This window comes from Rhinopithecus roxellana, chromosome 12 (assembly GCF_007565055.1).
Source record: "Rhinopithecus roxellana isolate Shanxi Qingling chromosome 12, ASM756505v1, whole genome shotgun sequence".
NCBI lineage: Eukaryota > Metazoa > Chordata > Mammalia > Primates > Cercopithecidae > Rhinopithecus > Rhinopithecus roxellana.
In genome coordinates, this window is record NC_044560.1 from 31,775,448 (window position 1) to 31,788,203 (window position 12,756).

Below are 12,756 nucleotides of genomic sequence, written 5' to 3' on the forward strand. Positions count from 1 at the left end.
TATATTAGTTAGCTATTGCCGTGATAATAATGATGTCTAAAAACCACCCCTGAACTCAATGCCATACAACAGCAAGTCCTTATTCTCCTGTTCACAGGCTGGCGCGTTGACCGTGTTCAGCTGATCTAGGTGGGGCTTGGCTGAGTGGATAGTTAAGATCTGCTCCGCATCTGTTCTTTCTGGGTCTCAGGCCAAAAGCACATTTATTGCCAGGGCATGCTCTGCTCATGATGGATCACCAGAGCACAAGAGAGATTGTCTTAACCAGAACAAGTCACATGGCTAAGCCTAAAATCAATTATGCCCACAATTGGAGGGCAAAGTTACCTTCCAAAGAGTATGAATATATAATCTATTAGAGGGGGTGAGGAATTGGACTAAAATGCCAATCTACCACCTTAAGAAACATAGCTCTTTATTCTGGTGAGTGCCTTTTAGTCTGGGTTCGCTTTTGTCTGATAATACTGCTCTTCAAGTTTTATTGTATTTCTTAAGAGTTTCATTTTCTAACCCCTTTGTGTCTTTATGTTTCAGATCTGTGTCTTGTAAGGAGCATATTGCTGGGTTTACATCCGTTTATCCCATTTGACTGTTATTTTAATAGGTGAGTATAATTCAGTGGCATTTATCATGATTGCTCATAAAAACGTTTTATTTCCTATTTATTATGCCTTAAACATTTTTGATTGACATATAATAGTTGCACATATATCTTTTCTTATTGGGCAAATTCACCTTATCCCTTTTTCTCCCCTACTTTGGTTTCTGCTATTTTCCTTCTATTTTTAATATGCATACTTAACAAAACTCAACCTTAAGACTTTAAAATACTTGAACTCCAAAATATCTGCCAATTTCTGTGTTATTCTTGTCTGGTATATTATTTTCTTCTAGTTTTTGTTGTGGTTTTGTTTTGTTTTTTGAGACGGAGTCTCGCTTTGTCACCCAGGCTGGAGTGCAGTGACACAGTCTCGGCTCACTGCAGCCTCTGCCTCCTGAGTTCAAGCGATTCTCCTGCCTCAGCCTCCGGAGTAGCTGGGACTACAGACGCACCACCACACCCAGCTGATCTTTTGTATTTTTAGTAGAGGCAGGGTTTCACTGTGTTAGCCACCGTGTTAGATCTCCTGACATCATGATTTGCCCACCTCAGCATCCCAAAGTGCTGGGATTATAGGCGTGAGCCACCGTGCCTGGCCTATTCTCTTCTAGTTTTAAATCCCCACGTTAGTGGTAGTAGCTCATTTATTCTATATACGGTTCGTATCCAGGAGGGGTTGGTTTCAGGACCCCCCCCATGGATACCAGAATGCACAGATGCTCAAGTTCCTACATCCTTCTGTATACATTAAATCATCTCTAGATTATTTGTAATACCTAATACAATGTAAATGCTATGTAAATCATTGTTACACTTTATTGTTTAGGGAATAATAAGAAAAAAATCTGTACTGTACATGTTCAGTACAGACACAACTATCGTAGGCCTAACTATATTTTTTTATCTGAGGCTGATTGAATCTTGAGGATGCAGAACCCGTGGATAAGGAGGACCAACTGTATACATATATATATATTTAACTGTTGTAAAATACACAACGTAGAATTTACCATCTAAACCATATTTAAGTGTACAGTTCAGTGACATGAAGTACATTCACATTGTTATGGTACCATCACCACCATCCATCCACAGAACTCTTCTTCTTGCAAAACAGAAACCCAGTACCTATCAAACAATAACTCTCTATCCCCCACTTTACCCTGGCCTATGGCATCTACCATTCTACTTTCTGTCTCTGAATTTGACTATTCTAGGTACTTCATATAAGCAGAATCATATGTTGTTTGTCCTTTTGTGATCCTGATTTAACTTAGCGTAATGTCCTCAAGATTCATCCATGTTAGCATGTATTAGAATTTCCTCCCTTTTTAAGGCCGAATAATAAGTATGTCATATATGGATAAACATTTTGTTTATCAGTTTATTCATCATTGGATACTTGGGCTGCTTCTACCTTTTGGCAATTGCAAGTGACACTGCTACAAACATGGGTATACAACTGAGTCCCTGCTTTCAATTTTTTATATATACATGTGGTAATGTCTGTTTTTAATCTTTGATTGTCATAGTGTTTTTGATAATGACTGAACCATTTTATCAGCATATTTTTGAGCACCTACTATCAATATCAAAAAGACAAAAATAAGTCCTTGTTTTCATGGAGTTTATGTTGTGGGGGGGTGGGTGCACAGTATATATAACTAAATTATAGTCATGTGCTGTATATGTATGGACTATATACATATATGACAGTTGTCCTGTAAAACAGTGGTCCCCAGCCTTTTTAGCGCTAGCGCCTGGTTTTGTGGAAGACAATTTTTCCATGGACCAGGGGACGGGAGGGTTATGGTTTCAGGATGAAACTGTTTTATCTCAAATCATCAGGCATTAGATTCTCATAAGGAGCGAGCAACCTATATCTCTCGCATGCACAGTTCAAAAGAGGGTTCACACTCCTGTAAGACTGTAATGCCACCACTGATCTGACAAAAGGTGGAGCTCAGGCGGTAGTGCTCGCACATCTGCTGCTCACTTCCTGCTGTGTGGCCTGGTCCCTAACCAGAAACCAGTACGGCACCGGTACTGGTACGTGCCCCAGGGATTGAGGACCCCTGCTGTAAGATTATAATGGAGCTGAAAAATTCCTGTCACCTAGTGACTTTCTAGCCAATATAACACTGTAGCACAATACCATCACTCATGTGTTTGCAGTGATGCTGGTGTAAACAAACCTACTCTGCTGCCAGTCAGATAAAAGTATAACGTAAAATTATGTGCAGTACCTAATACTTGGTAATGATGATAAATATGTTACTGATTCATGTGCCTACTATACTATACTTTTTATCATTAGTTTGGAGCATATGCCTGTTTATTTTTAAAAAGTTGACTGTAAAACAGCCTCAGGTCCTTCAGGAGGTATTCCAGAAGAAGGCATTGTTGTCATAGGATGTGATAGCTCTGTGTGTTATTGTCCCTGAAGATCTTCCAGTGGGGCCAGATGTGGCGGTGAAAGACAATACCAATGATCCCAGACACTGTGTAGGCCTAGGCTAATGGGTGTTTGTGTCTTAATTTTTAACAAGAAAATTTAAAAAGTTAAAAAAAAAATTTTAAGAACATAGCTTGTAGAATAAGGATATAAAGAAAGAAAATATTTTTGTACAGCTGTACAATGCATTTTAAGCTATGTGCTAAGAGTCAAAAAGTTTTAAAACATTGAAAAGCTGGCTGGACATGGTGGCTTACCCCTGTAATCCCAGCACTTTGGGAAGTCGAGGCAGGTGGATCACCTGAAGTCAAGAGTTAGAGACCAGGCTGACCAACATGGTGAAACCTCGTCTCTACTAAAAATACAAAAATTAGCCGGGCATGGTGGCAGACGCCTGTAATCCCAGCTACTTGGGAGGCTGAGGCAGGAGAATCACTTGAACTCAGGAGGCAGAGGTTGCAGTGAGCCAAGATCGTGCCATTCCTCCAGCCTGGGTGATGGAGCAAGACTCCGTCTCAAAAAAAAAAAAATTTGAAAAGCTTGTAAAGTAACAAAGTTATAGTAAGCCAAGGCTAATTCAACAATTTGAAGAAATAAAAATAATTTTATAAATTTAGTGTAGCCTAAGTGTACAGTGTTTATAAAGTCAACAGTAGTGTATAGTAGTGTCCTAGGCCTTTGCGTTCACTCACCACTCACTCACTCAGAGCAACTTCCAGTTCTACAAGTTTCCTTCATGGTAAGTGCCCTTTACCCGTGTACCATTTTTTATCTTTTATACTATATTTTTACCATTTCTCTTCTGTGTTTAGGTATGTTTAGATATACAAACACTTACCTTTGTATTGCAGTTGTCTACAGTATTCAGTACAGTAACATGCCATACAGGTTTGTAGCCTAGGAGCAATAGGTTGTAGCATATAGCACAGGTGGGTAGTAGGCTATGCCATCCACATTTGTGTAAGTACACTCTTACATTCACACGATGATGAAATTGCCTAATGACACATTTCTCAGAGCATATCTCCATTGCAAAGTGATGCATGACTATATTAATAGTTTGTTAGAAAGTGATCACTGTCGGCCGAGTGTGGTGGCTCATGCCTGTAATCCCAGCATTTTGAGAGGCTGAGACCGGCGGATCACCTGAGATCAGGAGTGAGCTGAGATCGTGCCATTGCACTCCAGCCTGGGCAACAAGAGCGAAACTCCATCTAAAAAAAAAAAGAAAGAAAGTGATCGTGTCATGAAAAAAAAAGTGAGCGTGTTAGGGGTATTAGGAGGACATTTCAAGCATAGCACTTCTCAAAACTTATTATAATTGAATGTTTTCTGTTTTATTTGTTTTATCATACAGGGCAAAAATTAGTCTATTTTGTTACATATATATATATTTTTTTTACCTTTTACCTAATAAAGACTCATAGCAGCTGCTAAATTCATATATCTTTTTTTTTTTTTTTTGAGACGGAGTCTTGCTCTGTCTCCCAGGCTGGAGCGCAGTGGCGCGATCTCAGCTCACTGCAAGCTCTGCCTCCTGGGTTCACGCCATTCTCCTGCCTCAGCCTCCCAAGTAGCTGGGACTGCAGGTGCCCGCCATCACACCCGGCTAATTTTTTGTATTTTTAGTAGAGACGGGGTTTCACCATGTTAACCAGGATGGTCTCGATCTCCTGACCTCATGATCCTCCTGCCTTGGCCTCCCAAAGTGCTAGGATTACAGGCGTGAGCCACCGTGCCCGGCCTAAATTCATATATCTTAATAGTCATTTCATATATTCATCCAATATTATTGTGACATGAGTATAATTGTCATTTCAGATGAAGAGACTTGGAATTCTAAATTGCAGTTCTCTCTTAACTCAATTGCCAAGATAATACAGAAATGGAATGGAATAGCTGGTCTTTGAATGAAACTCTCTTTCATGCCAAATTTGGGATTGCTGCAAATCTGGGTGTTTTTTTGTTTGTTTGTTTTTTTTTTTTTTGAGACGGAGTCTTGCTCTGCCACCCAGGCTGGAGTGCAGTGGCCGGATCTCAGCTCACTGCAAGCTCCGCCTCCCGGGTTTACGCCGTTCTCCTGCCTCAGCCTCCCGAGTAGCTGGGACTACAGGCGCCCGCCTCGTCGCCCGGCTAGTTTTTTGTATTTTTAAGTAGAGACAGGGTTTCACCGTATTAGCCAGGATGGTCTCAATCTCCTGACCTCGTGATCCGCCCGTCTCGGCCTCCCAAAGTGCTGGGATTACAGGCTTGAGCCACAGCGCCCGGCCCCCAATCTGGGTGTTTTTTGACTCAGGTTTATATCTGTCACCTCATCGAGCATACACTTTTAGACACATAGAAGATATCTGAAGAACAGATAGGTAAACATCACTTTGTTTACACCTCTGGTGTGTCCAGAGTGTATGAATTACAAATAAGGAAGATTAGTGTTTGAAGCTATATTATCTATTAGTGTGTAACAAATTATCTCAAAAACTAGTGGCTTAAACAGCAATAAACATTATCTCACAGTTTCTGTGGGAAGTGTCTTCACTGGGTATCTCATGAAGTTGCAGTCAAGATGTCAGCTGGGCTGCAGTCGTCAGAAGGCTGAACTGGGGCTGGAGGATTCACTTCCAAGATAGCTGGCTTCCAAGTTAGTGTTAGCTGTCAACAGGAGGCCTCTCCGTAGGGCTGGTTGAGTGTTGTCATGGTATGACAGCTGGCTTCCCTCAACGTACATGATCCAAACATGCAAGACAGAAGCCCTAATGTCTTTTGTAACCTAACCTTAGAAGTCACACACCATCATTTCTGCAATATCCTATTGGTTATGCAGGTCAGAGATACTCAGGGTGGGAGGGATCTACAAAGGCATGAATACCAGAAGACAGTGATCACTGGCGGCCATCTTGGAAGCTGGTTATCACAGGGAGCCAGTGAGAAGGCACCAGGTAAATTAGATTTATATCCTAATCCACAGGTCCTGGCCCCACAAGGATAAAACACATCTGCAGTGCAAATAGAAGTCTGAGGAACAGGTGTCTATCATGGAAGGAGACCTGACCTGAGACCTGCCTTAGAGGCTGGAGAGTCCTGAAAGAGAGTGGACCCTGGAGTTGCTGGAGCCTGTCTTGACCCTTCTGCCCAGAGCAGGCAAAGTCTGAATGACATCTCAACCTTCAGTGATCAGCAATAGCTGTGTAACAATGGAGCATTTGAGCCACATGATGGAAAGGAAAGGTGAGGTGGCTCATAGGTGGACAGAGCTTAGGAGAGAAAGGCACTGCAACCTCCACTTCCTGGGTTCAAGCGATTCTCCTGCCTCAGCCTCCCAAGTAGCTGGGACTACAGGCATGCACCATCAAGTCCAGCTAATTTTTGTATTTTTAGTGGAGACAGGGTTTCGCCATATTGGCCAAGCTGGTCTCGAACTCCTGACCTCGTGATCCGTCCGCCTTGGCCTCCCAAAGTGCTGGGATTACAGGCGTGAGCCACTGTGCCTGGCCCTAAATTCTTTATGGTTAAAAAATAACATTTTAGGCCAGGCGTGGTGGCTCACGCCCGTAAGCCTAACACTTTGGGAGGCCGAGGCAAATGGATCACTTGAGGTCAGGAGTTCGAAACCAACCTGGCCAACATGGTGAAACTCTATCTCTACTAAAAATACAAAAAAGTTAGCCAGGCATGGTGGTGGATGCCTATAATCCCAGCTACTCAGGAGGCTGAGGCAGGAGAATTGCTTGAACCCAGGAGGCAGAGGTTGTGATACACGGAGATAAGCCACTGCACTCACTCCAGCCTGGACGACAGAGTGAGACTCCATCTCAAAAAGAAAAAGAAAAAAAAAAACATTTTAAAGGTCATCCCAATCTTTAAATTTTTGGGGTATCTATTATTATGTACTTAAGATAAACTTCCTGTTAGAAATCAAACAGCAAGATTCTAGGGAGATAAAATATTGCCAATAGATTCACTGGGCACTATATACTTAGCCCTCCAGAAATCCCCATCAGACCCCATATGATTAAATTAGCTATCCGTGTCCATTTCAGTGTCTCTGTAGCTAGATGGCGGTTAACATTTCTCATCGCTTCAAGGATCATTCATCTGTAGAGGGTCTTCTAGCCACCTGGTACTGCAGATTTCTGTATTCCTTTGTCTGAAACTTTGAAGCAAATCTGTTTTGTTTCTCTTCCTTCAGCTTGGTATTCTCAGGAGCCTGCCCTTTCCAAGGAAGAAGAGGATACAACCAGGCCTCTTGTACGTCTTAAGCATTTATTCGTTTCCTGCGTTATTTTGCAGTGCAGTTACGGTGGGTTATTGTAACCTACCAATATGTTGGAAAAAATAAATTGATGAAAATCAAAGTAAGAAAAAATACAGATAGAAAATCAGAACCCGGGGAAATTTGAGATATGGCTGTGCAGAAGCAGGTACATACAGAATTATTAAAGTTGAGTTCAAATTTAAATATGATCTGGAGAGTCAAAGCAAACTGGGACACTTAAGTTTATTCCATAAGTTGCACCATTTATGAGGAAAAACTTACAATTATTTAAGTAAAGAAAAGACTTCATTGGCACCTTGGTCAAAAAGAAACTCTAAAATATAGTTGGACTTCTGTGTCTGTAGATTCCGCATCCATAGATTCAACCAACTGCAAATCAAAAATACTTGAAAAAAAAGTGGGTGGTTGCATCTGTACTGAACATGTACAGACTTTTTTCTTGTCATTTTCTAAACAATACAGTGTAACAACTATTTGCATAGAAATCACATATTAGGTTTTATAAGTAATCTAGGGATGATTTAAAGTATACGGGAGGATGTACATTGGTTATGTACAAATACTACACCATTTTATATAAGGGACTTGAGCATCTGTGGATTTTGGTAGCCGTGGGGATCCTGGAACCAATTCTCCATGGCTTCCTAGGGACACCTGTAATTCCTTAATTCTTACAATTTTTAGCTCAGCTTTTAAAAGTCAGTCTTGGCCAAAGTTCAAAAGTTTAAATTATCTGGAAGAGGAAGTGGAACACATACCTTTCAAATGATCGTATGTATATATTTTCTTCAATTGAATTTTTAATCCAAGTTGAGCTAAATTATACTAATATTGTATGGCAAAGTCTTATAGTTCTGATATCCATAGCTTTTCACATCGTTTTTATGGTCTCAGAAGATACAGTCTTCATCCTCATCTTACAAAATTACATATTCTCTGCTTTTGATTCTTTTTGTTTCCATCTCTGACATCACTCACACACCTGTATTTTGAATGTTTTCTGCTTAACTACCTCTTTTTCCTCAGCTTATGTATGTCTTGCCCATCATGAAACATACACACATACTTCTTTTGACCATATGATCATATGGCTCATCCAATTACTTCAGTTGGTGCAGTGGCCCTAGACAAACCTCTGTGGCCCTAGACAGGCTTGAGTTTAAATCTCGCCTCATAGACTTATGAAGTGCATGACTGTGGACAAGTTTCTTTTTTTTTGTTTTGTTTTTTGTTTTTTGAGACGGAGTCTCGCTCTGTCGCCCGGGCTGGAGTGCAGTGGCCGGATCTCAGCTCACTGCAAGCTCCGCCTCTCAGGTTTACGCCATTCTCCTGCCTCAGCCTCCCGAGTAGCTGGGACTACAGACACCCGCCACCTCGCCCGGCTAGCTTTTCGTATTTTTTAGTAGAGACGGGGTTTCACCGTGTTAGCCAGGATGGTCTCGATCTCCTGACCTCGTGATCTGCCCGTCTCGGCCTCCCAAAGTGCTGGGATTACAGGCTTGAGCCACCACGCCCGGCCGAGTTTCTTAATCTTTTCGTGACTCAGTTGCATCTGTAAGTCTGTAAATGGGGATAATAATGGTATTTATCCCATAGGAATGTTGGGAGGATTAAATACATATAACAAGTACCCCATAAATGATAGGTATTGTTATTTTTTTCTCAAATATTTTTGGTCTGCCATTGGTTGAATCCATGGATATTGAACCCACAGATATGGAGGACCAACTGTTATAGCTTTATTCAGTTCTTACTATGTGCCAGGTATATTGTGCTTTACATAACTTATTTCGTGTAATTATTATCAGAAGTCTATAAAGTGGCCGGGCGCAGTGTCTCAAGTCTGTAATCCCAGCACTTTGGGAGGCTGAGACGGGCGGATCACGAGGTCAGGAGATCGAGACCATCCTGGCTAACACGGTGAAACCCCGTCTCTACTAAAAAATACAAAAAAAAAAAAAACTAGCTGGGTGAGGTGGCGGGCGCCTGTAGTCCCAGCTACTTGGGAGGCTGAGGCAGGAGAATGGCATAAACCCGGGAGGCGGAGCTTGCAGTGAGCTGAGATCCGGCCACTGCACTCCAGCCCGGGCGACAGAGCGAGATTCCGTCTCAAGAAAAAAAGAAAAAGAAGTCTATAAAGTATGTATTATTTAATATTTTTAAGGTAAAGGAAAAGAAGCACAGAGGTTAAGAAGCTTACATAGCCGGGCGCGGTGGCTCAAGCCTGTAATCCCAGCACTTTGGGAGGCCGAGACGGGCGGATCACGAGGTCAGGAGGTCGAGACCATCCTGGCTAACACGGTGAAACCCCATCTCTACTAAAAAATACAAAAAACTAGCCGGGCGAGGTGGCGGGCGCCTGTAGTCCCAGCTACTCGGGAGGCTGAGGCAGGAGAATGGCATAAACCCGGGGGGCGGAGCTTGCAGTGAGCTGAGATCCGGTCACTGCACTCCAGCCTGGGCCACAGAGCGAGACTCCGTCTCAAAAAAAAAAAAAAACAAAACAAAAAAAAAGAAACTTACATAACATTGTGCATCAGTGTGTCACAAACCCAGGATTCAAATCCATACAGTCTGACTCTAGGGCCCACACTCTACATTACCGTACGGATGGTATGAGTGAAGAAATACAAAAGCCAATTACCCGTTCATATTGTTTGTCTATTTTGTAATAATAGTTTTTTCTCTATTTGAAATTAGAATATTTTAAGAATGCCTATTTCAGTATTAGGACTTGGGATTTATGCAGCTACCTTCTCCCAATCTGTCACTTTTATGTTATCATTTATTTTTTGTTGTATAGACACTGAAGTTAGTTATGTTTAATGTATGATAAATATGTATACATAATAGAATTCAGTCAAAATATGCAACAATTAATGTTTAGTCTTTTTTCATGAGTTGCCAATGTTGATCTTTTCTAAGATATCTTTCCTAATTAATATTAGATCATTGAGATAATCTCTGTTCAAAGCTTTGTTTTCCATATTTAGTCTTTAATCCAACTGGATTATAATATTGTAATTGGTTTGAGATAGGAATTTACTGATAATTCTATTAGTAGAATTATCTTTGCATGTAGAAGACCAGTTGTTCCAACACCGTTTATTAAGTAAATATTTCCTTTGTGATGCCACCTTTACTGTATACATACATGATTGTTTCTAGGCTTTTACTTTTTCTTTAATCTATTTGTCTACATTTATTTTGGTACCGTACTTTGTATGTGTGTTTTACATTGGTTTAATTACTATTACTTTATATGGCCAATGATTTTACCACTTCTTTATGCACACACATTATTCTTAGTTTTTCAAAAATTTTTGAGCTACTTTGGGACCTCTGGGCTTCCATTTGAATTTTAGAATTAGTTTATCTAGTTCTAGGAAGAAATCATGTTGGGGATTTTCATTGAATTGCACAGACTAATTGGAGAAGAACTGAGCAAAAATACATATATATATGTATATATATATAGATATATATAAAAAGATATTTATTTATTTAGTTAGTTAGTTATTTTTGGTGATGGAGTCTTGCTTTGTTGCCCAGGCTGGAGAGCAGTGACGTGATCTTGGCTCACTGGAACCTCCACCTCCCGGGTTTAAGCGATTCTCATGCCTCAGCCTCCCAAGCAGCTGGGATTACACCACCACGCCTGGCTAAGTTTTTGCATTTTTAGTAGAGATAGGGTTTCACGGTGTTGGCCAGGCTGACCACAAGTGATTCTGACCTCAAGTGATCCACCTGCCTCAGCCTCCCAAAGTACTAGGATTACAGGCATGAGCCATTGCACCTGTACTGAAATATATTTTCTGTCACAATTAAAGATGTTTCCATTTAAGGGAATCTATTAATATAAATTATTATATTCAAGAGAAAAACAATCAGATGTTTAGAGCTGAAAATTTTTAAATTCAGAACCTGTGATTTCAAAAGGACCTATTTATAAAGTAAAAATAAAAGAACACTTTCTTACCATGATACTTTAAGAAATTATTCACATGCATACAACACATATACATGCAGATAATAAGCTAAAAGCTAGTACCATGTTTACTTGTAAAAATGAGGCACTGGCCGGGCGCGGTGGCTCAAGCCTGTAATCCCAGCACTTTGGGAGGCTGAGATGGGCGGATCATGAGGTCAGGAGTTCGAGACCATCCTGGCTAATACGGTGAAACCCCGTCTCTACTAAAAAATACAAAAAACTAGCTGGGCGACGAGGCGGGCGCCTGTAGCCCTAGCTACTCAGGAGGCTGAGACAGGAGAATGGCGTGAACCCGGGAGGCGGAGCTTGCAGTGAGCTGAGACCCAGCCACTGCACTCCAGCCTGGGCGGCAGAGCAAGACTCCGTCTCAAAAAAAAAAAAAAAATGAGGCACTTTCCCACTAGTCAGGAACCCAACCAGCTTGCCAGTGCTACCACATTTATCTATATAATTTTGTATGCCTAGACATAAGTAAGGGGAGGGAAATGAAGTAAAAAGTGGGATGGTACAGTCAAAATTATGATATCTAAATGATACGATTATGTTTTTAGGCAACAGAAGAGAAACATGAGATGATTGAAATATGGACACAAAATTAATATACAAAAATCAACGCAATTTTTCTCTATAAACCACACCATCAAAAATGAAATGGAAGAATGATGCTCAGAGTAGAAAAAAACCCTAAAGAAAAAAAGAAAGAAAGAAATGTATGTGATGTACATGGGAGAATGAAACTTTCAAATTATTACTGAGATATAAAAGAGGATTTGAACAAATTTTTTAAATACCCTTTTTTGGATAAGATCCATCATTATTAAATTAATGTAAATTGTCTTTAATCTACATAGATTTATCTGAATCTCAATAACAATTCTAAATTATTTTTCTTAGAATTAGACAAGTTTATTCAGGCCGAGTCTAGAATACGTTTGAAAAATAAAAACATGCCGAATGGCCAGGAAAAGTATAAAAGAATGTCATGTACCATCTCAAGTTTTTAAAAGAAGAATATTCGTTTAATGGTTATATAACTTTAGGGAAAAAAAAAATTTATAAAAAGTTGCCAGTCAGCACATACACTCAGAACTGATTTGTAGTTATCTTTATTCCCTTGCTGTAAACTTTGTTATTTTAAAGAATATGTTTGTTCCATTATGTATCTTGAAGAAAGTGAGGCATGGTGGCTCACACCTGTAATCCCAGCACTTTAGGAGGCCAGAGCAGAAGGATCACTTGAGGCCAGGAGTTTGAGACCAGCTGGATCAACACAGCGAGACCCAGTCTTTACAAAAAATTTTTTAAAAATTAGCTGGGTGTGGCCAGGCACGGTGGCTCACACCTGTAATCCCAGCACTTTGGGAGGCCGAGGCAGGTGGATCATGAGGTCAGAAGATCGAGACCATCCTGGCTGACACGGTGAAACCCTGTTTCTA

The 12,756-nt window shown here is 40.6% G+C and overlaps 1 protein-coding gene across 1 annotated transcript in view; it reads left to right on the forward strand.

Annotated features, from left to right (window-relative positions):
* Positions 1 to 12,756, forward strand: part of LOC104679929 (zinc finger protein 568) — an 89,361-nt gene that overhangs the window by 709 nt on the left and 75,896 nt on the right. The window contains exons 2-4 of the mRNA XM_010385663.2: positions 535 to 604; positions 6,022 to 6,281; positions 7,243 to 7,301. Of these exons, the coding sequence (XP_010383965.2) occupies positions 6,206 to 6,281; positions 7,243 to 7,301 (135 nt within the window). The 5' untranslated portion in view covers positions 535 to 604; positions 6,022 to 6,205. The remainder of the gene's footprint in view (positions 1 to 534; positions 605 to 6,021; positions 6,282 to 7,242; positions 7,302 to 12,756) is intronic.